This window comes from Myotis daubentonii, chromosome X (assembly GCF_963259705.1).
Source record: "Myotis daubentonii chromosome X, mMyoDau2.1, whole genome shotgun sequence".
In the NCBI taxonomy this organism is placed as follows: domain Eukaryota; kingdom Metazoa; phylum Chordata; class Mammalia; order Chiroptera; family Vespertilionidae; genus Myotis; species Myotis daubentonii.
Window position 1 is genome coordinate 54,322,453 of NC_081861.1, and position 26,205 is coordinate 54,348,657.

At 36.8% G+C, this 26,205-nt stretch overlaps 1 protein-coding gene across 1 annotated transcript in view; it reads right to left on the minus strand.

Annotated features, from left to right (window-relative positions):
* Positions 1-26,205, minus strand: part of NRK (Nik related kinase) — a 165,683-nt gene that overhangs the window by 59,025 nt on the left and 80,453 nt on the right. Inside the window, exons 3-9 of the mRNA XM_059679219.1 lie at positions 24,706-24,762; positions 23,339-23,410; positions 11,753-11,878; positions 9,946-10,056; positions 8,422-8,512; positions 3,166-3,296; positions 1,313-1,367 (exon numbers count right to left, since the gene is read on the minus strand). Of these exons, the coding sequence (XP_059535202.1) occupies positions 1,313-1,367; positions 3,166-3,296; positions 8,422-8,512; positions 9,946-10,056; positions 11,753-11,878; positions 23,339-23,410; positions 24,706-24,762 (643 nt within the window). The remainder of the gene's footprint in view (positions 1-1,312; positions 1,368-3,165; positions 3,297-8,421; positions 8,513-9,945; positions 10,057-11,752; positions 11,879-23,338; positions 23,411-24,705; positions 24,763-26,205) is intronic.

A 26,205-nucleotide genomic window follows, 5' to 3' on the forward strand; every position in this document is an offset into this window, starting at 1 on the left:
ATACTCATATGAAATATCATATTGTGTATTGAGAGAGAGAGAGAGAGAGAGAGAGAGAGAGAGAGAGAGAGAGAGATCATTTAAGCATGTTTCTTTTACAGAAAAAGAATTGAGTGATGATGGATAGTAATATGTATTTTCCCAGTCTCATTTCAATTTTATATATGTAGCATATATAGTTTTCTCCATCATTTATTTTTTACTCACCCAACATAGATACTTTGTAGTTTTTTGGACACTAGAGGAAAGGCATCAGAAACCTGATCTCCCCATTTATCCCAGTTTTAATCCAAGCCCCCATTGTGATAATCCGAGGGACTTAGCAATTCTTAAAAATGATATTATGACTATTGTGCCTCCTTGAACTTGCTCCCATTGGCCTTGACATACATTAACAAGATAGTCCAAGCTTTAAAAGCTTGGTGTGTGGACATTGTGGAGAGGGAGCATGCAGGAACATAGGAATCTGTAGGATCTGCTTGGAGAGTCAGGAGCAAAGCAATCCCGTCCCCCAACCCCATCTCTGAAACATACTCCAGGCATTTCTCTCACTTCTCATCCAACAATACTAGGAGTGTATTTATCATTTACATTTTTGGGTTTAGGTAATTAGGACAGAAAATATGCTCTGCTTATGGGGCCATACATTAGATGGTTGCCAATAATGTATATCTAAATTTACATGCCATTTTCACCTTCCTACCAGAAATCAGTGTCCTGAAACAGGATGCTGATAGGTCATTTAAATTCTGGGAAGGAAAGGAAACAAAAGGAAGTGGAACCTTCTGAGATTTTAAGGGAGCTAGGAAGATACAAAAGGTAAGCTGGACTGACTCCAAAGGGGTGGTGGTGGTGGTGGGGGGGGAGCTTACTTTCCAACATTATTGAGTATTGGCTCAATTTCAACCAACCACTGGAAAATTTTCTCAACTGTCACTGTCTGAAGTAATAACAGTATGTGACTGTAATTGTTTTGGAACCTAAATATTCCACCAGTCAATATTTATTGAAATGCCCTTATTTCAGGTGGGTCAGGACTGCCAGGACCAAATACTATTGTGATTAAATTGAAATAATACTCAATCAGCCCAAAATGTGATACATAAAAGAGAAAAGGAAAATCTCTTTTTATAGACATATCTGGCCATTTTGACTAGAACATTCAGTAATCACTGAAAAGGCTACCATTTATAGTAAGGCAGATAATGTGGCACCTGGTGGCCAGTAAAAGCTGACTGGTACATTCTCAAAGTGGCAGATTTGAACAATATGTTTTCCTAACTTTTAACAAATATCAAGTATTTTTACTCACGAGGAGCCCCTTCAGCCATTTCAATAGCAGTGATTCCCACGGACCACACATCACTCTGCAAAGGAAAAGATGACCCCAAAAAGTCAGTTAAAAATAAGAAACAATATTTAGAATCTCAAAATACTCTTTGGCTGAGGGAGTGGTAGTGGTGGTGTCAATGCCAGAGCCATTTTATGGATTTCCTATAGAATGTTGTTACAGAGAGATGTTATGTGAGCTTGTGATGTTAGTATTGTTCTATACAGCAGTTGATATTGGATGGGCTTAAGTAAGTATAAGAAGAACCATGATTGATATGTTGCTATTATTACCTTAACTGAAATAGCAAAAGAAATTTGTTGTAAAGAAATCCTATCACATAAACCTACTTACTAAATGTGCAATCTTAGGCAAACTAACTCTCTTTGGCTCAACTTTTTAAAAATATGTTTTTTACTGATTTTTTACAGACAGGAAGGGAGAGGGATAGAGAGTTAGAAACATCGATGAGAGAGAAACATCGATCAGCTGCCTCCTGCACACTCCCCACGGGGATGTGCCCGCAACCAAGGTACATGCCCTTGACCGGAATTGAACCTGGGACCCTTGAGTCCGCAGGCTGACACTCTATCCACTGAGCCAAACTGGTCAAGGCTCTGTGGCTCAATTTTATAAAATTGGTATATATATATTTAAAGTTCCTTGAATATGGTAAGTTGATGATGGAATTATTATAATTCTAAGAAATTATATTCAAGAATTTTCTAGGAAATTATCCTTAATGCTATTAATTGTATTTGGTTTTTCGAATGAGGAAATGGCACAGGGGCTAGAAGTACATTGCGTGGCTACAATAATAAAGTTAATTGGATTATTAGAGCAACAGTTTACAGATCTCTTAGCTTCAAAGGGTTGTTGTGATGGTCTAAGTTTAAGCTTTATTTCAGTTATATGAAGCTAAAAATTAAAAATAAATCATTAATGTTGTGAAAAATCCTTGGAAGACCTCAGTTGTACAATTATAAAGCATTATTTTTACAGTAAGCCACTTAAAGAACAATATGTTTCCATCATCTCCATAGCTACTAATAGCACTAGACTATATACTAAGCTTTCAATAGATCTGCTTGCTGATCAAGCAGAGGACATTTAAGGGAAAGGGAAAAGAGATGAACCTTGCGTTAATCAACTTCAAGTGTCTAGTCCTGGTTCCACACAAAATGAAACCCCAGTGAATTATTTGGATGACTTATGATGTGAGGAGTGAGTGTAGTTTTACCAGTCTATAGCAAATGGAGAGTTCTATTTCTACACTAGCTCTTAGAAATGTGTATATAGATATATATATTGTCCAAATTGCAGTTTCAGTTAAAATTTTAATAACATGAATTATTATTTTATTCATCTCTTCTACTGATTTTCTGTGATTTGGAGGTGAACCATGCCAAAGATCTCTCTATCACCCTGAGCAATGAAATTGTTTTTCTTTTTGGAGCTAAATTACTGTAGGGATTAATAATTGACTTTACATTTATTCATTTTTAAGTTTTAAAAGCCCTCTGTCCCTGAAAGTTAAATTTCCATATAAAGCCACATAATATTTTACTAAGAAGTTGCAAGCAGCATGAACTAGACATTCTTCCTCAAGTATGGAGAACTCCCAATGGTCTAATTTGTCTACAGTCTTAGAAAATATTATTTTTCTGCATATAATCAAACCACATATAGGAATAGTGGCTGGTATTTCCTATTAGAGTTTAGTGTGAAAGGAGGAGATGCCTGCATTTTAATATTTTATTTTATCATTTAAAATAAACATTAGTCAAAAGCCCTTTCCAAATTTTTATCCTCACTATCTGCATCCTCGCACTTACTCTGTAATCATAGGAGCGTCTAGGGTCCTCGTCACAGTCGATCACTTCAGGTGCCATCCAGTATGGTGTCCCAATGAAGCTATTTCTCCTACCATTAGTTCTGCTCACCTGGGCACTCACTCCAAAATCCACTGAAAAAAATCCAGCATATGTCAAAATAATTTATCAGTAACAAAAAGTTCAATAAGTTATTGCTTTAACTTAGAAAGAAAATACAAAAGCCACAATGGATAACAGATTTTTATTCCAGCTCAGAAAACCTTGCCATAAAGTCTATTCCAGGGATACTGGGAAATAGGATTTTTATGCTATTTATATTGGAAAGAGACTCAGCAGTGCTATTATAAATCTATAGTAGGTTTGGCTAAATGTTTACCATGAATATTAAAAATAAAGTTCCATCAGTACACCCTAAACCTCTGAAGTGATAACATATGTAGTGTTTGGACCTGTCACCAAGCTGGAGGAAGACCAGTACTATTAGCAACATATAAGAAATCTAAAACCTAGTAGTAGCTTATTAGGAGACCTCATTCACCACAGTAGAAATTCCTATCACACTGATAAAGAAAAATGAGTTTTCTGCTAGAATTTAAGTTCTACAGATCTTCTGAATCATATGCAAATATTTACTGTAGTTAAATACAGCTTAGCTTAGACTATGAAAGTTCAGTCTTCTATTCATCTGTGGGATACATTATATGAAAATATTTAGTATGGTATCCTCAGAAACAGACAGAAAAAAGGCTAGAGTAGACTGGAGTATTTAGTCGAGAACAAATAATACAGGGATAAAAAATGAAGTAGATTTTCTAACTCAGAATAATTTCTAGGAATCAAGAGGATGGAGAAAACATTGACTGAAAAGTAGTTTGAAAAATTTAGAAAAATAAAAAAATTAAAAGGTTAAGCATTTAAGGCAGTCTTTAAAGATCTAATAAGAACAATAAAAAGTCCATGATATGTAAAATTCATCATGCACAACCTCATTATCTAGATTATTTTGGAGAATAAGTTAAAACAGAGCTCAGCATTTAATTATCCCTGAGGGCCAACTTTAAGGGCCAAGAAATATCTGTGAAAGCTATAGTTGATATAAGACATTCAGGGAATAAAATAAAAGGATAAAAGATGAGAAGAGTGACCAATAGAATAAAAGGGAAAAAAAGGAAAGCTGAAAATAAAGGTAAAGATCAGACTTTAACAGTGGCATAATTTAAACTCTTCTGTAATGATTAAGGACCAGAATATGAGGATTGTTGGTCAATTGCAATTGTAATACATTCATTTTCAATCTCTTTCTTTTCTGTGATTCCATTTGGCAGTCATTGGTTTTGCCCTCCTTAGAAAATGTCTCCTGATACCTTGCCCCATCCAATTTGCAGCCCCACCCAAGCTGTTTGCAGCAGCTTCTCCATATGAATGGTTTGTCCTGGCTCAGGCTTCAGACTTTGCTAAAATCTTTCAAACAAGCTTCAGCTAGTGACGGTGTGCCCCAAACCTATCAATAAAAGGCCCAAGACCTGGCACTAGCACAAGCACCAGCTTGCATTGCTTCACAGCTGGGCCTCGCTGGGAAACTCCAAGCCCAATACAAATAGCAAAGAGCAGCAGTCTGCATATTTTTCTGTAGTTCCTGTCAGGTGGTCCCAGGCAGTGTCTGGAGGCCCTAGAGCCAGTGCACCCTATGGACAGCTTTAGACCATAGCATATTGCAACTCTACACATCCACAAGCAACACGCTCAAGACACAGACTTAGTGAGCACCAAAGCCCCACTGAAGCAAGTCCGGCTCCATAGGGGTGTCTCCTGAATAGCAGCTCTGCCACTGTAGTTGTGACTGGTACTCACAGCCAATGAAGCCAATAGCAATAAAGGCTCATCTACAACAAGACTGTGCACACAGACCACACAGAGGTGTACCTAGAGGGCCCAGCTCAGGTGACTGGGGAAGCTGAGCCACTGGACCCTACAGAACACCTACTACATGAGGTAAATTTATCAATTCCAGGATAGAGAAAAGATCTACTTAATACATAGAAATAAAAACAAGGAAGCAACTAAAATGTGGAGACAAAGAAACATGTCACAAATGAAAGAAATGAAAGCAAGCAAACAACTGATTATAGAATTCAAAACCATGGTTACAAGGTTACTCAAAGATCTTCATAAGACTTTTAAGGATCTTGGTAAGAATGTCAAAGACATAAAAAAGGACCAATAAGCCCTAACTGGTTTGGCTCAGTGGATAGAGCATTAGCCTGTGGACTCAAGGGTCCCAGGTTTGATTCCAGTCAAGCGCATGTACCTTGGTTATGGGCACATACCCAGTAGGGAATGTGCAGGAGGCAGCTGATCAATGTTTCTCTCTCATCGATGTTTCTAACTCTCTATCCCTCTCCATTGCTCTCTGTAAAAAATCAAATATATACATATATATATATATATATATATATATATATATATATATAATCTCCAATGCATACACTAACTGAAATAAAGAATAATTTACAGGGATTCAACAGTAAAGTAGAGGATTCTGAGAATTAACTCAACAATTTGGAATATGAGGAAGCAAAAAACACCCAATCAGAAGAGCAAAAAGAAAAAAGAATCCCCAAATATGAAGATAGTAAGGAGCCTCTGGGACAGCTTCATGTGTACTAACATTCACATTATGGGGATGCCAGAAGGAGAAGAGAGAGACCAAAATATTGAAAACTTATTTGAAGAAATAATGGCAGATTATTTCCCCTAACTGGTAAAAGAAATAGACTTACAAGTCCAGGAAGCACAGAGAGTCCCAAACAAGAGGGACCCAAAGACACACACCAAGACACATCATAATTAAAATACCAAGGGTTAAAGGCAGAGAGAAAATCTTAGAAGCAGAAAGAGAAAAGCAGTTAATTACCTACAAGGGAGCACCTGTATGATTGTCATCTGATTTCTCAATAGAAACTTTGCAGGCCAAAAGTGAGTGGCAAGAAATATTCAAAGTGATGAACAGTAAGGACCTATAATCAAGATTACTCTACCTAGCCAAGCTATCATTTAGAATTGAGGGTCAGATAAAGAGTTTCATAAATAAGAAAAAGCTAAAGGAGCTCATCACCACAAAATCAATATTACATAAAATGTTGAAGGGTATTCTTGAAGAAGAAGAAGAAGAAGAAGAAGGGATAAAAAATAGGAACAATAAAATGGCAACAAATACATATCTATCAACATTTGAATCTAAAAATCAAACAAGAAATTTAACACTAGAAAGACTGAAATTTAGTATATACCTATATTGCCCAAAAGCAGTCAAAATGACTGCATTGTGAAAGAATATCATCGGAGCACTCTTCACTTATGTTCCTTAGCTTTTCCAATAACTCACTTCTATTCGACATTTCTTTCATGAATTTAGGGCGCAAAAGAAATAAAATAAACAACTTATTAGAACAAGTATCACTGCATAAAGATTCGAATAACAAGTACTAGTTTAGCTTATTGAGCAACTGCAACTTATCAAGTATCGACAATTTATCATGTATTTGTATGTTATCATGTGATGGTAATCGAAAAAAAATGAAAACTGTTATCTCAATACAGAGCCGAACTGGTCATATAAGAAATTTACTCAATTCAATAATAAGAGTCTAAAATTTCCCCAAGCAGTCAAAATGACTGCTTTGGGGCAATATAGGTATAATATATATATATATATATATATATATATATATATATATATATATATATATACAGGAAATGAAGGAGGGGGAGGTAACTACAATTATTAATAAACGCATTTATATGTTGTACAAAAAGTCACAAAATTCTAAGACATTGTGTCCTTATATACATAATTGTTTTTCTAATTGAAATTAAAAAGCAGTCAAAATGACTTCCTTGGGCAATCTAGTGTTAATGAACAAAATAAAAGTGAATAAAATAGAATCAGAGGCATGAAAGCATGGTACACACTGATGAATCTCAGAAGGAAGGGGGAAATGAGGGTAGGAAGAGATTAACCAAAGATTTTACCTATAGATATAGACAGTGGGATGGTGAAGGGGTGGGGCAGGAACAGTGGAGGGGAACAATGACGGGGGGAAATAATTATCTCAACAATAAAGATTTTTTTAAAAACAGAAAATGTTGCTTAAAAATATGCTGGGATCCTGGCCAATTACTCAATGGTTAAAGTGTCCACCTGCAGTTCGAAGGGTCTCGGGTTTGATTCCTGGCCCAGGGCATATACCTTGGTTGCAGGTTCGATCCCCTGCCCTGGTCAGGGTGCGTATGGGAGGCAACCAGTCAATGCGTCTCTCTCACATCTCTCTCTCTCTCTCTCTCTCTCTCTCTCTCTCTCTCTCTCACCCCCACCCTTTCACTCTCTCTAAAATTTAATGGAAAAATATTCTTGGGTGAGGATTAAAAAATATGCTGGAATATGATAAATCTAAAATCACATGTAAAGGGTGTCCCAAAACTCATGCAAGAAGTAATTTTGATAGAAAACACGGGTTTGTAATTAAAAATTGTAAATTTATTATTGATTCATAAAGTATACAGTATAGGGTTATGTATGGAATAGCATATTGGGTAAATGGCCTCCACAGCTTTGCTGGCACATATGCACTCTTTTGTTATTGCCTGAGCAGCCGCATTTTCGAAGAAGAATGGTCTGATAATGCCTCCAGCCCAAAATCTGCACCAAACAGTGACACGTTATGGATGCATTTATTTCTCAACAATCACTCGTGGATTTTCTGAACCCCAAATGTGACAATTTTATTGATTAACCAAGCCATCAAGATGAAAATGAGCCTCATCGAAATTCAGCCACATTTATGAAAAACGGTCATGGAAAATTTCAACAAAAGTGTATGTATGTGCCAGCAAAGCTGTGGAGGCCATTTACCTGATATGCTATTCCATACATAACCCTATACTATAAACCTTAAGAATCAATAAAAAATTACAATTTTTAATTATAAACCTGTGTTTTCTATCAAAATTACTTCTTGCGTGAGTTTTGGGACACCCTTTATATGATGTCAGAGAAGCAATTAGGTGTATCTTTCTTACCCCACCTCCCTTCCAAACAAATATTGAAATTTTGACTGGTTTTGCAGGCAGGGAAGACACAGCCTAAACAAGTAAATGATATTGTTAGAAACATGATAGGAAACAAAATTATTTAAAGGACTTTTCTCCATTAAGATATTTTGGGCTTCACTTAAGGTATTGTAAGAATAAACTTACCTAGCTTTACTTCAGCATTATGAGTCAATAGCACATTCTGACCTTTGATGTCCCGGTGAATTACACGGTGTGCATGAAGATGAGCTAAGCCCTGCATATAATATATTTATTTTTAAAAGCCACATCAGCATATATATTTTCTTTTTTTCCACATAATATTATTAATATCTTTGGAAAAACTTTTGAGAATAAAAATGGCCCAGATTTGCATTTTTCAGACAAAATTATTTTGTTAGACTGGAATTACTATAACCAGTTCCCAGAAATACTATTTTTGGCTATTAGGAAAGGAAAATAAATCAGGACACCAAAAAAAGAACATCAAAAAGTAATGTTTGTGCATACACTGGACCATTTACTTTCTTTTCTAGCATCCATATTTCCAACAAACCATAAGAGTGAAGGTCTGGACATCTTATAATTATAGTCCAGACATTGTTTTGCTCTATTCCTACCATTTGTTTAGTAAAAAATATTTTCTAGTCAACCTTGTAGGCTGAGAATCTGCAAGAATGTAAAAATTCATTTTAAAGCATTTACAATTTGTATTGGCTTACCATACTGGCTCCTCTGAAATTAACCCGTGACCTGGCTAACGTATGACCTGGCTTCAGTGATATTATTCCAGATACTAAGTGGGGATTAATAATAGAAGTAACAGTAAAAACAGCTACTACTTATTGAGTTCTTACTCTTTGCCAAGCACTGTGCTGAGTGCTTTACATGCAATAAATATTAAATTCTCACAGCAACCCTTTGAGGAAGGTGCTAATATTATCCCATGTTATAGATGAGAAAGGTGAGATTTGAAGAAATTAAGTAACTGACTCAAGGACACACAGCTAATACATAATGACCCAGAATTTAAACTCAATCTATCATTTGCATTCTTAACTATTTACACTATTGCCACAAGTAATGAGAAGAAGGACATTTTAACTTTGTATTAGTGATGCTGTTTAGTTCCGTTAATATTTTTCTTGGGTGTTCCCTAAGCACTGAAGTCACAAGGAAAAAATTGGATTTGGTAGATCAAGATTTTCATTCTCATCCAATTTGGTATTCAAAATAAAGTTTTAAGAATAGGGCTTTATTAAAAGAGATATCTGTCTGCAAAATCATTTGTGGACATTTTATAAAACACTGCTTTCTACATAACCTTTATCTTAATTTCTAATGACAGTTCTATGCTTTAAAAATAACTCTAAAATCATAATAACATAATAAATATTCCATGTAGTTATGACCATGATCCATTGAGCACAAGAGCTTAAATCTGACATAGCCATTAAAGGTCATGACTTGGAAGAACCTGCTTACAAATCTTGTGCTCTACCTTAAAGTTTAAGGACATCACCTGAAAATCTGCTTTCTCTAAACCCTTTTGGTCTCTTTTTTGGTATCCTGATTCAGAGGTCATGCTTAGAATTTTTAAACCAACCTATAGGAAGTTATAAGGTACATTGTATATATTACTCCCAGGTATTTTCAAGGCCAGAAGACAGTAATTATATAAAGACTCACCTGAAGTATTTCTCGGCAGATATAAGCAATCCAATCTTCTTTCAAACTCTGATTTCTGGTCATTCTAACTACATCAGTAACTGAGCCTGCTGCACATAATTCCATCACCATCTGCAGTGAAGCCAGCAATATATCAAGAATTTGAAAATAATTATCTGAAAATATCTCAAGAGTTTTAGTCCATATGACTTGCATTTATATGTAATGTTTAGAGATTAAGACACTGCAAAGATTGGCTCAATTGTCTGATGGAAGACTCCAAAGGCTGGTAGAATTATAAAGAGTTGAAAAATGTACCAAAGCTTTTTTATCTACTCATCTACTGATGGGCACTTGGGTTGCTTCCAAATCTTGGCTATTGTAAATAACACTGCAACGAACACAGTGGTGCATATATTGTTGCAGGTCTCTTCAGATAAATTCTCAGAAGTGGAATCACAGGGTCATAAGGCAGTTCCATTTTTAATATTTTGAGGTAATTCCATACTGCTTTCCACAATGGCTACACCAATCTGCATTCCCTCCAACAGTTCATGGGAGTTCCCTTTTCTCTACATCCTTGCTAACACTTTTGTTGTTGTTGTTGTTATTGTTGTTGTTGTTGAATTAGTGTCAGCCATTCTGACAGGTGTGAGGTGAAATCTCATTGTTATTTTAATTTGAATTTCTCTAATGATTAGTGACATTAAGCATCTTTTCATATGTCTATTAGCCATCTGTATGTCCTCTTTGGAGAAGTGTCTATTTTGGACCTTTGCCCATTTTTAATTAGATTTTTGGTCTTGAATTGTATAAGTTCTTTATTAGTAGATGAGTGGGTAAAAAAAATCCGTGGTACATTTACACAGTGGAATACTACTCAGCCATAAAAAGAAGGAATCTTACCTTTTATGACAGCATGAATGGACCTGGAGAGTATTATGCTAAGTGAAATAAGCCGGTCAAGGAAGAGAATTACCATATGATTTCACTTATATGTGGAATTAAATGAACAAAATAAACTAACAAATGAAATAGAAACAGACTCATAGATACAGAGAATAGACTGATAGCTGTCAGAAAGGAGGGCTTTGGGGGGCTGAGTAAAAATGGTGAAGGGACTAAGCAAAGAAAAAAAAACACCTCATAGACACAGAAAACAATATGATGATTACCAGAGGGAGAAGGGGCTAGGAGATGTAGAAGAGGGTATAAGAGGGATAAATGATGATGGAAATAGACTTGACTTGGGGTGGTGAACACACAACACAATATACAGATGCTGTGTTATAGAATTGTACACCTGAAGCCTATGTAGTTTTACTAGCCAGTGTCACTCCAGTAAATTCAATAAATTAAAAAAAAAACAACTGTTGGAAAGCCTGGTCAGGGTACATGCCTGGGTTGTGGGCTTGATCCCCAGTAGGGAGTGCACAGGAGGCAGCTGATCAATTAGTCTCTCTCATCATTGATGTTTCTATCTCTCTCTCCCTCTCCCTTGCTCTCTGAAATCAATAAAAAATATTTTTTAAAATACAAATATCTAGGGACAGAGGGAAGACAGGTAACACACCAGGTATTTTTAATCAGGAGGTAGGATTTGAGCTAAGCCTTAAAGGAGAGGTAGTGTTTGGAGATGCTGCAAAGGATTTATTGAAAACAGAATGAGTACATGCCTTTAGAAAGAAATTTGTGTAGGGTACAAAGCTGAGTGATGGTTGGAGTGAAACAAAACTGTTTTGGTTGTGTGGTATTTCAGCTTATGAAAGTGTACATCCTCAAGTGTGACCTGGTATTATAGAATAAAATCAAGGTAATTAATACATACCCAAAGTTGGTGCCTCTGGCCAGCAGGGCTCAGCTTGAAAAATGCACCATAGAAGGACACAATGTTTTTGTGGAAAGAGTACTTCTTCAAAAGGTTGAGTTCAGTCCTGAGATCCTCTTCCTCATCCTGCAGAATAAGAATAGAGAGTAAATTCCTAAGCTATTCCATTCAATGACTGTGAGACTCTAAACACAGTAAATCAGAGGGGAATCCTATGGCAACCCATTAAACCATATAGAAATTTATAGTAAAATTTTATCTAGAATTGTCAGAGAATGGAGATCTTTGGTGAACTGGGAATTTGGGAGAAAATAAAGGTTAATTAAAGATCCTTTAATTCAATGGTTTTCAAAATGTGATCCTGGAACCAGCAGCATCAGCCACTATATAAAGCTTTAACTGAAGTGAATAATTACAGAGTTGTTTGTTTGTAATGTTTTTATTGTGATTATAGAGACCCGGTGCATGAAATTAGTGCACGGGGGTCCCTCAGCCCGGCCTGCACCCTCTCACAATCCGGGACTGCTGGCTCCTAATCGCTTGTCTGTCTGCCTGCCTGCCTGCCTGCCTGATTGCCCCTAACCCCTCTGCCTGCCTGCCTGATCACCCCTTACCCTTCTACCTGCCTGCGTGATCACCCCTAACCACTCACCTGCCTGCCTGATCACCCCTAACCACTCTGCCTGCTTGCCTGATAGTCCCTAACCACTTCCTGCATGTCTGATCACCCCTAACCACCTCTTACTCAGCCCCAGCTGTGGCGGCTTCATCCAGAAGGATGTCTGGAATGACATCCGGAAGGTTGTTCCGCTGTCCAGTCTAATTTGCATACTATGCTTTTATTATTATAGATAATTTATATAACATACAACTCATTCATTTAAAGTATAAAATTCAATGGTTTTCAGTTTTTAAAAGAATTATGCAACCATTAACACAATCAATTTAGAATATTTTTATTACTCCCAAAAGGAAGCCCCACACCCTTTAGCTATCACCCCTAAATTTTGCCACACAAACATCTCAGTTTTAAGAAACCACTATATAATTTCTATCACTGTAGATATATCTATCCTGAACACTTTACATAAATGACAATCATAAAATATGTGGGCTTCTGTGACTAGCTTTTTTCCAAGATTCATCCATGTTATAGCATATATTAGTATTTCACTCATTTTATTTTACTATTCATTAAATTATGGACATCTAGGTTTTCTCACCCTTTGGCTAATATGAATAATGCTAACATGAGCATTAATATTGAGTTTTTGTATGGATATATGTTTTCATGTCTCTTTGGTATATACCTAGGAGTGAAATTGTTAGGTCAAATGCTAACTCTATATTTAACATTTTGGTGAAATGTCAAACTGCCACAGTGTCTGTGCCATTTTACATTTCCAACAACAATGATTGCAATTTATCCATCTCCTCACAAATATTCATTATTTCTGTTTTATTATTATAAACATCCTAGTGGGTATAAAGTAGTAGTTAACTATGGTTCTGATTTGCAAATCCCTGACGACCCATGATGTTAAGAATTTTTTCATGTGTTTCTTGGCCATTTGTATATGATCTTCAGAGGAATGTTGAATCAAAAAATTTTGCCCCTGTATTTTAATTGGGTTACTTGTCTTTTTTATTATTGAAGTATAAGATTATTTATATATTCTAAATACAAGTATTTTATCCAATTCTGTGGATTAACTTTCCACTTTTTTGATAGTGTACTTTGAGGTACATTTTTTTTTATTTTGATGAAGTCCAATCTATTGATTTCTTGTTTTGTTGCTTGTACATTTGATGCTAAATCTAAATATCCATTGCCAAATTTACGGTCATGAAGATTTACCTCAATCTTATCTTGTAAGCATTTTATAGTTTTAGCTCTCTAAACATTTAGGTTTTTGATCTATTCTGAATATATATATATATATATATATATATATATATATATATATATATATAATGTATGTATATAAACTGACTGTCCGACCAGTAGCTATGATGCGCAATGACCACCAGGGGGAAGACACTCAATGCAAGAGCTGCCGAGCTGCGGTGACTTGGCAGCTGCAGTTCTTGGGTGATGCACCCAGAACCAAGGAGGAAGCCCAATTCTAGGATGGGTCACCTGAGAACCACCCTCTCGCAATCCGGGACACCTTGGGGGATGTTGAGAGACGGTTTCAGCCTGATCCCCGCAGGCCAGGCCGAGGGACCCCACCTGCCAGAGGGACCCTGTTCACTCCACAGATGCCCTTTGAGCCGCGGTGCCACCCCAGGTGCAGCCGGCCGGGGAGGGACCATGGGAGGTTGGCTCCAGGGTCTGTCCAGCCCATCTCACCCAGTCCCACCCCACCAGCCACCTTTTAATTAATTTCCTTTCGATGTGCACCAGGGCAGTAGTTTTGATATACAGTAGGGCTCAAAATTCATTCATTTACATGTGGGTATCCTGTTGTCTCAGCATTATTTGTTGGAAAGACTATCCTGTCTACATGAATTGTCATTCACCCTTATCTAAAATCAGTTTACCTTACCTATATAGAAATAGTTCCATCCAATTGGTTTACATATACATCTATCCTTATGCCTATACAACACAGCCATGATTAGTTTGTGATTCACTGCATTTTAAAGGTACTGGTTTGATCTGTGGTGATATGTTTTAAAATATATGTTTCAAGTCAATCATTTTCCTAATCATTCATTCTAGTGGTACGTAACTGCACCTTTCTTCCTACTAATGGTAACAGTTGGATGTATATTTCTCTAGACATTTTATATACTATCGCAGTAGTTAGAGATGACAGAGAGAGGTAAATGGGTAGAGATATAATTTAAATGTATATACTAGTATATGTTTTAATCTAAACAAGCTCATATTATTCTCACTATTTTGTAGCTTGCATGTTTTATTCAATAACTAAAGATGATCTTTGTATATCAATAAATACAAATGCACTTCCATTTTATGGATGCATCAAATTGCATAAAATGGAGATATGTGTCTGCCACTCAGGGGCCAGGTCAGGCCTAGATATATTGTTTTTGAGGATTGTCTATATAGTGATAATCGATGCCATCTTTTGGGATGAACCACCAAGGTAGAGTACATAATTTCAAAAGATATTTTAGCAGAAGGCATTATGATGTCATCAGAAAAGAGCATCTACACTGGGCATTAGGACACATCAACTTCAGCACTGATAGACAAGAATTGGATATTAACTGAATCTTCCCAAGGTTCAACTTATCCTCAGAAATATCATGGCAGATGTTTGCCATTACCTATCTTTATTGGATGTTAGAACCAAATGAGACAACATATTTAAAATTCTTTAAATATTTGAAAGAATAATGCTATAAATGCAATATTTTATGACATAGCTTCTTTGTTACTTGACCTTATTTGAATTAGAGTGTTATGAAAATATACAGCTCTCTCCACTTTTTACCCTAATCTACAAATATGAGCAAACTTCATTTCCAGAAAATTTGTTATAGTGGAGTAAAATAGGAAGCAAATGTGTTTCCCTAATATTCAAGTATGTCTCCTTAGACCATGACAACCCAGTAGTTTCCTAACTCTTCTGTAACTTTTCTTAGCCAGTCTAAAAAAAGCTTTTCACCTCTTAATAATTTGAAACCATCACACTTTTGTGTATTCATGTGTAATGGACTAGAGAAAACTATCTTAAATTATTAAATTAAGGAAATACTTACATTTTGTGGAATTTTCAATGAACATATCATTGATTTACACATTTAAGTGTCATAGTCCTAACTAAAAAGGAACTTACAAACAGGAAAATAAGATCCCCACACATGAATGACATAACTATTAATGAATACAAAGTAGAGCATAATGAAGTTGATGGTGATATGAAATCACTCAGAAAGTCAATCTGCACTTGACAAATGGATCACCACTGGGTCCTTTGAATCTTTATTAACTCTAATTTTCATTTGATTATAATTTTAAAAGCTTTCTTACTACTTGTACAAAAGTTCAATTTTATATGAGCGCTTCAGGAATACTCTTATTGTACAAAGTGAAATATATTAATGGTATGTAAAGTAAGGAAGACTTTTAAATTAATGATACAGTTAATTTCCTCTTCTGAAGTCCAGTGAAAAAGGATATCATTGACTTATTTGAGGCAATGAATTAGAAAAGGACTAATTGGCATGAAAAGTAATTAAAAGTTAATCTCTATCTTTACTTCTCTCCAGAATTTCCTTCAATTACCTTGACTTGTTGATTTGGGTTAGGGGAAAATACATCTTATCATTTCCCTAAAATGAACAGGTAACAGTATATTTCAGTCAGTTATTTTCCTTCCTTCTCAATGTGTTCTCTAAGACCAAGTAGAAAAGACAAGCAATTAGTTTTTTGTATTTAGCTAAATTGTGGCTCTGGATTAAAATAGTTATGAAATAAATATAAGGCAAAACTAGTTTTTTATTTTCCCCAAGTATTGATAATATATTTTGTAAAAAAAAAAGTTTGAAATGGCTGGCAGCAGAGCATTCTTTAGCATTTCCCTATGATTTTCCAGTGGATTTACCAATAAACATTAAACTACTAGACAACAAATCTAGGCACCTATTTGTCTTTAAGGGAAGCAGGTGGAGCCTGATTTATAGTTGGAAAACCTAATGGCAGGTTTTTTCTTTGTATTAATAGTATGACAAAGGCATGAATGAATAAAACAATCAACTTGTACCATGAGAATTCCATGGAAGTTCAAGTTCCAGTCTTATCTCATCCTCTAATAAGATGCTTTCTACTTCCCTTTGCCTTTTTCTGCAAAGCTAAAAGTTGATTTTGTGGCTTTCATCCTTGCCATGTAGTACCCTTAAAATTTCTGCTTCCTCTCTGATGTGGCTCTTCTTTGAAATGATAAGAATATCTGCTATCACCCAGAAATAAACCACAAGAAGTAGCAATTCTCTATGTACATGGACACTCTTAGTTCCTAGTAAGGCACCAGGATTCTGCTAAAAGAAATAAACCAGTGGTTCTAAACCTTGGCTGCACATTAGAATCACCTGGAAATCTTTTGAAAATCCTGATTTCTGGGCCTCATCCTCAGGAAATTCTGTTTCTTTGTTATGGGGTGCGGCCACAACATTTGTAACAAAGAAACAGAATTTCCGGAGGATGAGGCCCAGAAATCAGGATTTTAAAAAGATTCCCAGGTGATTCTAATGTGCAGCCAAGGTTGAGAACCACTGAAATAAACAGTAGTAAAGGGTGCAATAAATAGGAATGAGGATAGATGGTGTGAGGATAAGCAAACAAAGAGCTGGTTAAAGAGAAGCAAGGGCCAGACTGAGTCATATGACTTGTTTGGTAATATGATATCAAGGAGCTTCCTTTTCTATTTGGGTTACAAAGCCTATGTCCCCAAGCAAGAACAGGATAATGGCTGGGCTCTAGGTAGCTATATAAAAGGGTGTCCCAAAATTCACGCAAGAAGTAATTTTGATACAAAACACAGGTATATAATTAAAAATAGTAAATTTATTTATTCATAAGGTATACAGTATAGGGTTATGTATGGAATAGCATATCGGGTAAATGGCCTCCACAGCTTTGCTGGCACATACACACTCTTTTGTTGAAATTGTCCATGACTGTTTTTGCATAAATGTGGCTGAATTTCGATGAGGCTCATTTTCATCTTGATGGCTTGGTTAATCAACAAAATTGTCGCATTTGGGGTTCAGAAAATCCACGAGTGATTGTTGAGAAACAAATGCATCCACAACGTGTCACTGTTTGGTGCGGATTTTGGGCTGGAGGCATCATCGGACCATTCTTCTTTGAAAATGCGGCTGCTCAGGCAACAACAAAAGAGGGCGTATGTGCCAGCAAAGCCGTGGAGGCCATTCACCAAATATGCTATTCCATACATAACCCTATACTGTATTCTTTATGAATCAATAAAAAATTTACAATTTTTAATTATAAACCTGTGTTTTCTATCAAAATTACTTCTTGCATGAGTTTTGGGACACTCTTTAGTTGCATTTGACCCTACTTTTTAACCCTGTTTATAGGTAGGCCAAATATTCTGGTGCCATTTTATCCATGAGGAACTAGAGGCCTAGACAAGTAAGACCACTTTTCTCAAGTAGTTCTTGGCTATTTAGTGGTAGATTTTATATTTAAACTAATTCATGAATTCCACATATTTGCTATTTCCATAAAACCCTGACTGAAAGAGATAGATGTGTGTTCAAGTCACAAATTTCTTATCCCAAATGATTCAAGATGACTTAGAGATGCAAACTGGCTGATCAGCTAGCTATTAATTTTTCTTACTGAAATATATAATGAGAGAATTCAAAGTTCCCAACTAAAACTTTTTTTAAAATATATTTTATTGATTTTTTTTACAGAGAGGAAGGGAGAGGGATAGAGAGTTAGAAACATCGATGAGAGAGAAACATCGATCAGCTGCCTCCTGCTCACTCCCTACTGGGTATGTGCCCGCAACCAAACCTGGAACCCTTGAGTCCACAGGCTGACGCTCTATCCACTCAGCCAAACCGGTTAGGGTTAAAACTTTTTTAAGAGTGGGTTTCCCACATAAATGTACATTCCCCAAAACCAATAAACCATGATCAAATATGTTTAGAAAGCATTAGTGTGTTTGAAATTCTCAACAGAGTTGAGCTTGTGAGAAACACATAAGTACCTTATAACCATCAGGCCAAGTGGGTAATTTAAAAGTCCACATATCCCAGTAATATGATGACATAGCATTTCCTGGTTTAGGGCCAACTTATCCCAGAGTGGCCTGAAAATACAGATTTTTTTTTTTCAAGAAGAGGAACTGCAAGAATGCCAAAACTTCTTTTGTAATTTCACCCAATTCTAGAATAAAAATATTTTCCCCAATGGAAAGAATACCAGAGAGGGTTTGGGGAAGATATTTAAAACATTTATTAACACAAATGTTTGATAAATCCAGAATTGGTCAAACAATTATATTTTTCATACTTTACATTTTACAGCTTCTTCATCTACCAAAGCATGTTATTATTCACCACTACTTGTTTAATCGGGATATGCTTTGTCTCCTGAGATACATCCTCTATAATAAAAGGGCAATATGCAAATAGAGCAAACGGCAGAACAACGGAACAACCAATGAAAGTGTAATATGCTAATGATATGGCTGCCCAACTGCTTGCTACAACATGCACTGACCATCAGGGGGCAGATGCTCTGACTGGTAGGTTAGCTTGCTGCTGGGGTCTGGCCGATTGGGACTGAGCAAGATGGGCCACACATGCTCTGGAGCCCTTCTACAGTTCCTCCCCGGCCTGATCATGCACCAGTGGGGTCTCTCAGCCTGTCCTACACCCTCTCGCAATCCAGGACCCCTTGGGGGATGTCGGACAGGTGGTTTCAGCCCGATCCCGCAGGCCACTCCCCTAGGGAGGGTGCCAGACTCAAGGCTCATGGCTGGCAAGCGCTGCAGTGGCAGTACGAGCCTCTCCTGATCAGGACAGATTGGGTGCGAGCCCATGGCAGGCACAAAAGGGCCAGGATCAGCAGAAGCAGCAGGTAGGAGCTGCAGGCGGTGTTGGACTGCAGGTTTCAGCCTGATCCCTGCAGGCCACCCAGAGGGACCCCACCCATGCACGAATTCGTGCACCGGGCCTCTAGTTATAAATAAAATAGGAGCCCACTACTTTCTAGAAGAATCATGAAGCTGTTTATCAATACCATTTTAATATAACTAGAAACATTTTCTAAATGTGACTGTGCTAATGGAAAGGGTTATTTTAATGTCCCTGAGAGCATATTTATTAAGACACAAAAGGTTGAAAGTATTTGAATACCAGAGACTTGACTGTAGGGGAGAAATGTAAGAAAAAAAGATATATTGATAAGAACAAGGATTCTGATTTTGGCCCACAGAATACTTTGATAGATCACCAACATCTAAATCACCAATGTCTATTGGAAAAATTTTTCTTTGCCTGCTCTTATTCTGGAGCCATCAAATTCAAGACATAGAGACTGTTTTCGAAGACAGTTAAAAAGCTTTAAGTTTCATCTTCACAGTCCTTCTTGTATTTAAGTACTGTACCAGATATCTGAAGACTTTTAAGCTTGGCAGCTTGTTTTTCTGTCTGCTATTGTTCTTACAATAAAAAAAGGTAGTCCTTATTTGGCTCATATATAATTGCAAAGTTTCTTAGGATCATAATGGGGGAAAAGCCTGTCCAAAATACCATGTAGAAGGTGTGACAAAGGACCTTGCTAAGGCCAATTTTAGCTGAAATTTTCTCTTTGTCCCATCATCTCCTTTGTTGCTACTCAGCTGGGGTGTTATATACTTTACTAGTGGCCCGGTGCACGAAATTCATGCACAGGGGAGGGTGTGTTCCTCAGCCTGGCCTGCACCTTCTCCAATTTGGGACCCCTCGAAGGATGTCCTACTTTTACAGGGATCGGGCCTAAACCAGCAGTAAGACATCCCTCTTGCAATCAGGGACTGCTGGCTCCTAACCATTCACCTGCCTGCCTGCCTGCCTGATTGGCTCTAACCACTCTGCCTGCTGGTCTTCTCACCCCCCACTGTCCCCTCCCGCTGCCGGCCTGCTTGCCCCCAAATGCCCCCCTGCCAGCCTGATCACATCAAACTGCCCCCCCCTTTTGCCTGCTTGCCCCTACCTTCCCTCCCCACTGGCCTGCTCATCCCCAACTGTCCCCCTGCTGGCCTGCTCACTCCAAACTGCCCCCCCCCGCTGTCCTGATCACCTCCAACTGACCCCCACTGATGGCTGCTTGTCCCCAACTGGCCCCCCTGCTGGTCTTCTTACCCCCAACCGCCCTGCCCCCCACCAGCCTGATCACCCACAACTGCCCTCCCCTCTTGGCCTCTAACTGCCTCTACCTTGGCCTTGCCACCATGGCTTTGTCCAGAAGAACATCTGGAAGGTCTCCCAGTCTAATTAGCATATTACTCTTTTATTAGTATAGATATATTTGTCTGTAAATATGATATGATTGCAGATATGAGTAGGACCAGGTAAAATTTTATAGAATAGGCCTTTTATTACAGATGGTTTGCCATGTATGTATTTTTTCTAAAGAAGTAAAAATTACTTTAAAAAATGTTTCAGGAAGACTTTGAGAAATTTATAGTATCTGGTTTTCTTCCAAGAAAGCTGTCACTTTTATGCCAGAGTGAGAATTATTTGTATCCTTTGTATGTCAGCATTGGGCCACTGTGACTGGGGGGCACTTAGCTTGACTTGAGAGTAATTATCTTGCTCACTGGCTGAGAAGGAGGGCGTGTGGCAGAGGAGATAAATACTCTGTTCTAGATTATTCATAGATTGCTGACTTTCTGGATTGATTGTGCAAGCTCCTCCTTTTATTGATGTCCACCTTCTATTGACAGACATCTACCCTGGGAGAGAAATGAGATGAAACTCTCTTTCTTTTCATTGTAAAAAGCATTTGAATTCCTAAGGTGTGATAAGGCCATCCAGACATCCACAGTCAAGGTACACATTTTCATGGAGGATGTTCCCACTCTTGAATAAATCAAAACAATGTTTTCTTTTAATTTAAACTTTCTTCTATAACTGTTTTCTTGTTACTTAAAAGCTCATTTTTTTTGAAACTACTTCCAAATCTTTTCAAGCTGTATATGTCCTTGGAATGAATTTATAAATAAGAATTGAGCCTGGACGGTGTGACTCAGTGGTTTAGCATTGGCCTATGAACCAGGAAGTCACAGCTTGATTCCAGGTCAGGCCACATGCCCGGGTTGTGGGCTTGATCCCCAGTATGGGGCATGTAGGAGGCAGCCGATCAATGATTCTCTCTCATCATTGATGTTTCTATTTCTCTCCCTCTCCCTTCCTCTCTGAATCAGTATGAATATATTTTAGAGAGAGAGAGGAGAGAGAGAGAGAGAGAGAGAGAGAGAGAGAGAGAGAGAGAGAGAGGAGTATATATGTTTGTAAATAAGAAAACATGTATTTGATGCTCTTAGAAAGTCTTATTTTCTTTTATTAAAACTTGTGCAGTATAGGGAACTCCATAGATTCTCTTAATTTGAAGAAAGTTAGAGGGAAAGGTACTAATTCAGAGTTCCTTGGGAAAATGTGTCACTTATATATTTTTTTATGTTTATTTTTTTTAAATCAAAAACTGAAATATTTTCTATTCAGAAAATATATTTGGATCTAAATATCTTCTATAATTTTAACCCTAAAATATCAATTTAAATATTTTAAAAATGGTTGGAATGTTTGTTTTTTTTAAATAAGTTAGGTTACTGGAGTTCTACATGTTACTGGATCACCTGGGGTAATTTTCTGATTGGAAAATTAAGAATTATAGTCAGAGGGGAGGACATGAGAATTTTTAAAGAACATATTCAATTTACTTTAGAAGCCAAACCTCTCTTATCATGTGACTTGTATTGTATGTTTGTTAAACTATATTATCACATAAGCATTGCTGCTATTGGGACAAACAGTGACAGTTGATTTGGGTCATTTGAATGTCCACTGTCTGTTTTAATTTGTATGTTCATTTTGACTCTGTCATATGCTCAAACTTCAGTGGAAGTCATGAGAACCTATTATTTTTGCCTGCTCCCTCCTTTACGTTGGAAATATTCTTTTTTACTCAGAGGGACCTTAACTTTGATGTAAGGGATTGTTTCCGTTGCCAACTGTTTTCTTCCTTGCCAAGTAAGAGAGTTGTTGTGAACTCTTCAGTGATGCCTTCCCCAGGATATTTGCAGATGTGGTTGGGAAAAGTCATTTCATCCCCGACCTTTGCATGTCAGGTGCTGGGATGAGTGCCACAGCCACAGGCACGGCGGCACCCAGTGCCCGGGGCTCTCCCTTTGCGATCTCAGATCAGGGGGCTACAGGGCACCCAGTGCCCGGGGTGCCACTGTGCCTGCGGCCAGGCTCTCCCTTAGCAATCGCTCATCAAGGGGCCGCAGAGCACCCAGTGCCCAGGGTGCCACTGTGCCCGTGGCCAGGGGTCTCCCTTCGCGAGCACCGGCTGGGGGCAGGCAAAGGTGGCCAGTTCTCTGATCCAGGGCTGGGGGTCACCTTTGCCCTGCCATCCAGCTCTTGCCTGCCGCCTGCATTTTCAATCACCGTTCTTCTATCCTTCACCTTTTGCCTCCCATCATTGTGCCTATGTATGCAAATTAACCGCCATCTTTCTTGGCAGTTAATTTGCATATCACCCTGATTATCCAATGGGAAGGGTAGCGAAGGTATGGTCAATTACCCTTTTTGTCTTTTATTAGATAGGATGGGTTTACTCATCTGCAGTTAACACTTACTTGTTGAAGTAACCATTTATGCTAGGCCCTGCTTTCTGACTTATGCTAGTGTTCAAATATGATGATTGACTCTGTGAATATGTGAAAAGGTATAAATATGTTGTCACTGCACACAAGAATATTTTAGTGGTGGCCTTCTAAAGATAATACAACACAAAGGGATTAGTTTAAAGTTGAAAAATAAGAGAAGACTACTTGAGGGCTAATGAGGACTTTTAGTACTCACACTGTATCTCCAACCGACAGACTTTTGATACTTATTCACTCTCACTCGCCTTCCTATTTCAGGTAAAGGAGTCTGCAAAACCAAGAAGAAAATGCTATTAGAACCACTGGTACACTCTGAATATGATTTACTCTTTAGTACTTTGTGCTCTTTCAGCACTAAATGGAAAAGTAACATAATATTATTCCTCTCTCATTTTTTGCTAATAGGTTTAACTAAAACATTGTACTCATATATGCAGAAACTTAGCACCAAATTCATAATAACAGATTTAACTGCCTATTGAGAAATTATAATTTGATGATAACAAAGTGATATTTCCCCTTTAAAACAATGTAATTGACACTATGTATGGGCAGAATATGATTTTTAAATATTTCAAAGTTAGAGTATCTAAAAATTAAATTAAATGTGGGTCAAGGTCTCTCAAGTTAAAATAAGGAAATAAGTACTTTAGGGAGTCTCATTCAAATAGTACTAGATTGGTTATTGGAATGTCAGGTTTGTAGGTCAAAATAAATCCACAAAACATTAAAATCCCTTAAAATTCACATTGGTTTGCAACATTTGACACTTACTGGCAAAACAAAAAAAGCATGCAAATCTTTAAATAGATTCAGCAATTCACTCCCTGCACAAATTGTAAAAGAACAGTTTATGGCATAGACAACAGTTCAGTGACTATGCATAGTTTTCAAACATACTATTTGAGAATTTTCCTTGTATATTAAAGTGAAAGTTCTTTGACCTTTGCTATGTTCATGCTAGTATTATCTTGAGAAAGTAAGGCACTCATGCTAAAGAAAGAGGACAGAAATCAGTGCTTAGAAAATTCTCTGACAATATGTTATAAACTGTGGCTCAACCCTATGAATGTTAACAGGAACAGTGCAAATTAAACTGTCTTGCTCACCTGTCAGAAAATATAAGAAAAACTTGTATCTCAGACAAGTTCATTACTTCTACTTGTCATTGAGAATCTAATGGCCTCAATTCTCAAAAAGAATAGTTGGAGAGGGAAAATAATATGATGGAGCACAGAAGGATTAACACAATATTAGAAGAAATCTCCTCTTTGATACCCCTGGAAACAGATAATCAACTAGAAATATATATATATATAAAATCATGATTTCTTAATTCTTACATCATGCCAAAATAAATGCATTTGACCTTCAAATATAATAAATTAATAATAAAGATAATATACTAATGGGTAGAAAAAATTAAATGATAAATATAATAAATTCAGGTTCACATAATTATAATTACACATAATGATTTATAAAAACAATATTCTTTTTAACTGTTTATCCTTAGACCATTGTCCATTAAGGGAATAAAATATAGACAGGATATAATATTACCTTACGAGCATTCATCACTTTAACAGCTGTAAATGCACCAGTTTTTTCATGGAGACCCTGAAACATAGCATAGTAATAAACATTAAATGCTGGCTATAGAATCAAGTAGTCAAACAGCAAAGTTAAAATATTACAATAAAATAAGGCCAAAAACTGTAGCTTATCTAAAATACTATATGGAGAGTAAATGTAAGGTATAATATAGAGAACAAAAAGATTAAATTATGAACATTTTAATTTTAATATTTTTATTGATTTCAGAGAAGGAGAGGGCGAGAGAAATAGAAACATCAATGATGAGAGAATCATTGATTGGCTGCCTCCTGCATGCTTCCCACTGGGGATCCAGCCCACAACCTGGGCATGTGCCCTGACCAGAAATTGAGCCGTGACCTCCTGGTTCATAGGTTGATGCTCAACCACTGAGCCATGCTGGCCAGGCAAATTATGAACATTTTAAAGAAATACAAAGTATTTCACTCAAAAAATCAAGCAAGTTTATGGAGTAATTTTGTTTACCTTTTTATTACAGTATTGTTAAAATACAATATTATATTCATTTCAGGTGTACAAAGTAGTGATTTGACATTTATATACCTTATGAAGTGATCACCATGATAAGTATTCTACTGTGTTTGTCTCACTACCTAAAGTTCTTACAATATTATTGATTACATTCCCTGTATTGTATACTATATCCCCATAACTTACTTCTTTTATAAGTGGGAATTTTTATCTCTAATCCCTTTCATCATATTTTACTCAATCCTACAAGCTCCCTCTATTCTGACATCCATCAGTTCATTCTCTGTATCTATGAGTCTGTTCCTATTTGTGTGTGTGTGTGTGTGTGTGTGTGTGTGTGTGTGTGTGTTGCTATTTTAGATTCCAAATATAAGTGAAATCATTTGATATTAAGTATTTCCCTGCCTGACTTATTTCACTAGCATAATACCCTCTGGGTCCATCCATATTGTTGAAAATGGCAAGATTTCATTCTTTCTCATGGCTGAGTAATATTTTATCATTGAACACTTAGGTTAATTCCATATCTTGGATATTGTAAATAATACTTCCATAGACAGACATGCATGTAACTTTTCTAATTAATGTTTCATGTTTTATTCAGATAAATACCCAGAAGTGGAATTCCTGCGTTGTACAGTAGTTTACTTAAAAGAGTTGACTTTATTATTTCCTTCCTTCCACTTACTTTGGACTTTATTTGTAATTTTTTGAAGAACCTCCATACTGTTTTCTGTAGTTGCTGCATCAATGAATAAACCCATTAACAGTGTACAAGGGTTATCTTTTCTCCTCATTCTCACCAACACTGGTTACTTGATGTCTTTTTTATAATAGCCACTCTGACAGGTGTGAGGTGATATCTAATTGTCATGTTGATTTGTATTTCCCTAAAGATTAACGATGCTGAGCATCTTTTCATGTATCTATTGGTCATCTGTATGTCTTCTTTGGAAAAATATCTATTCATGTACT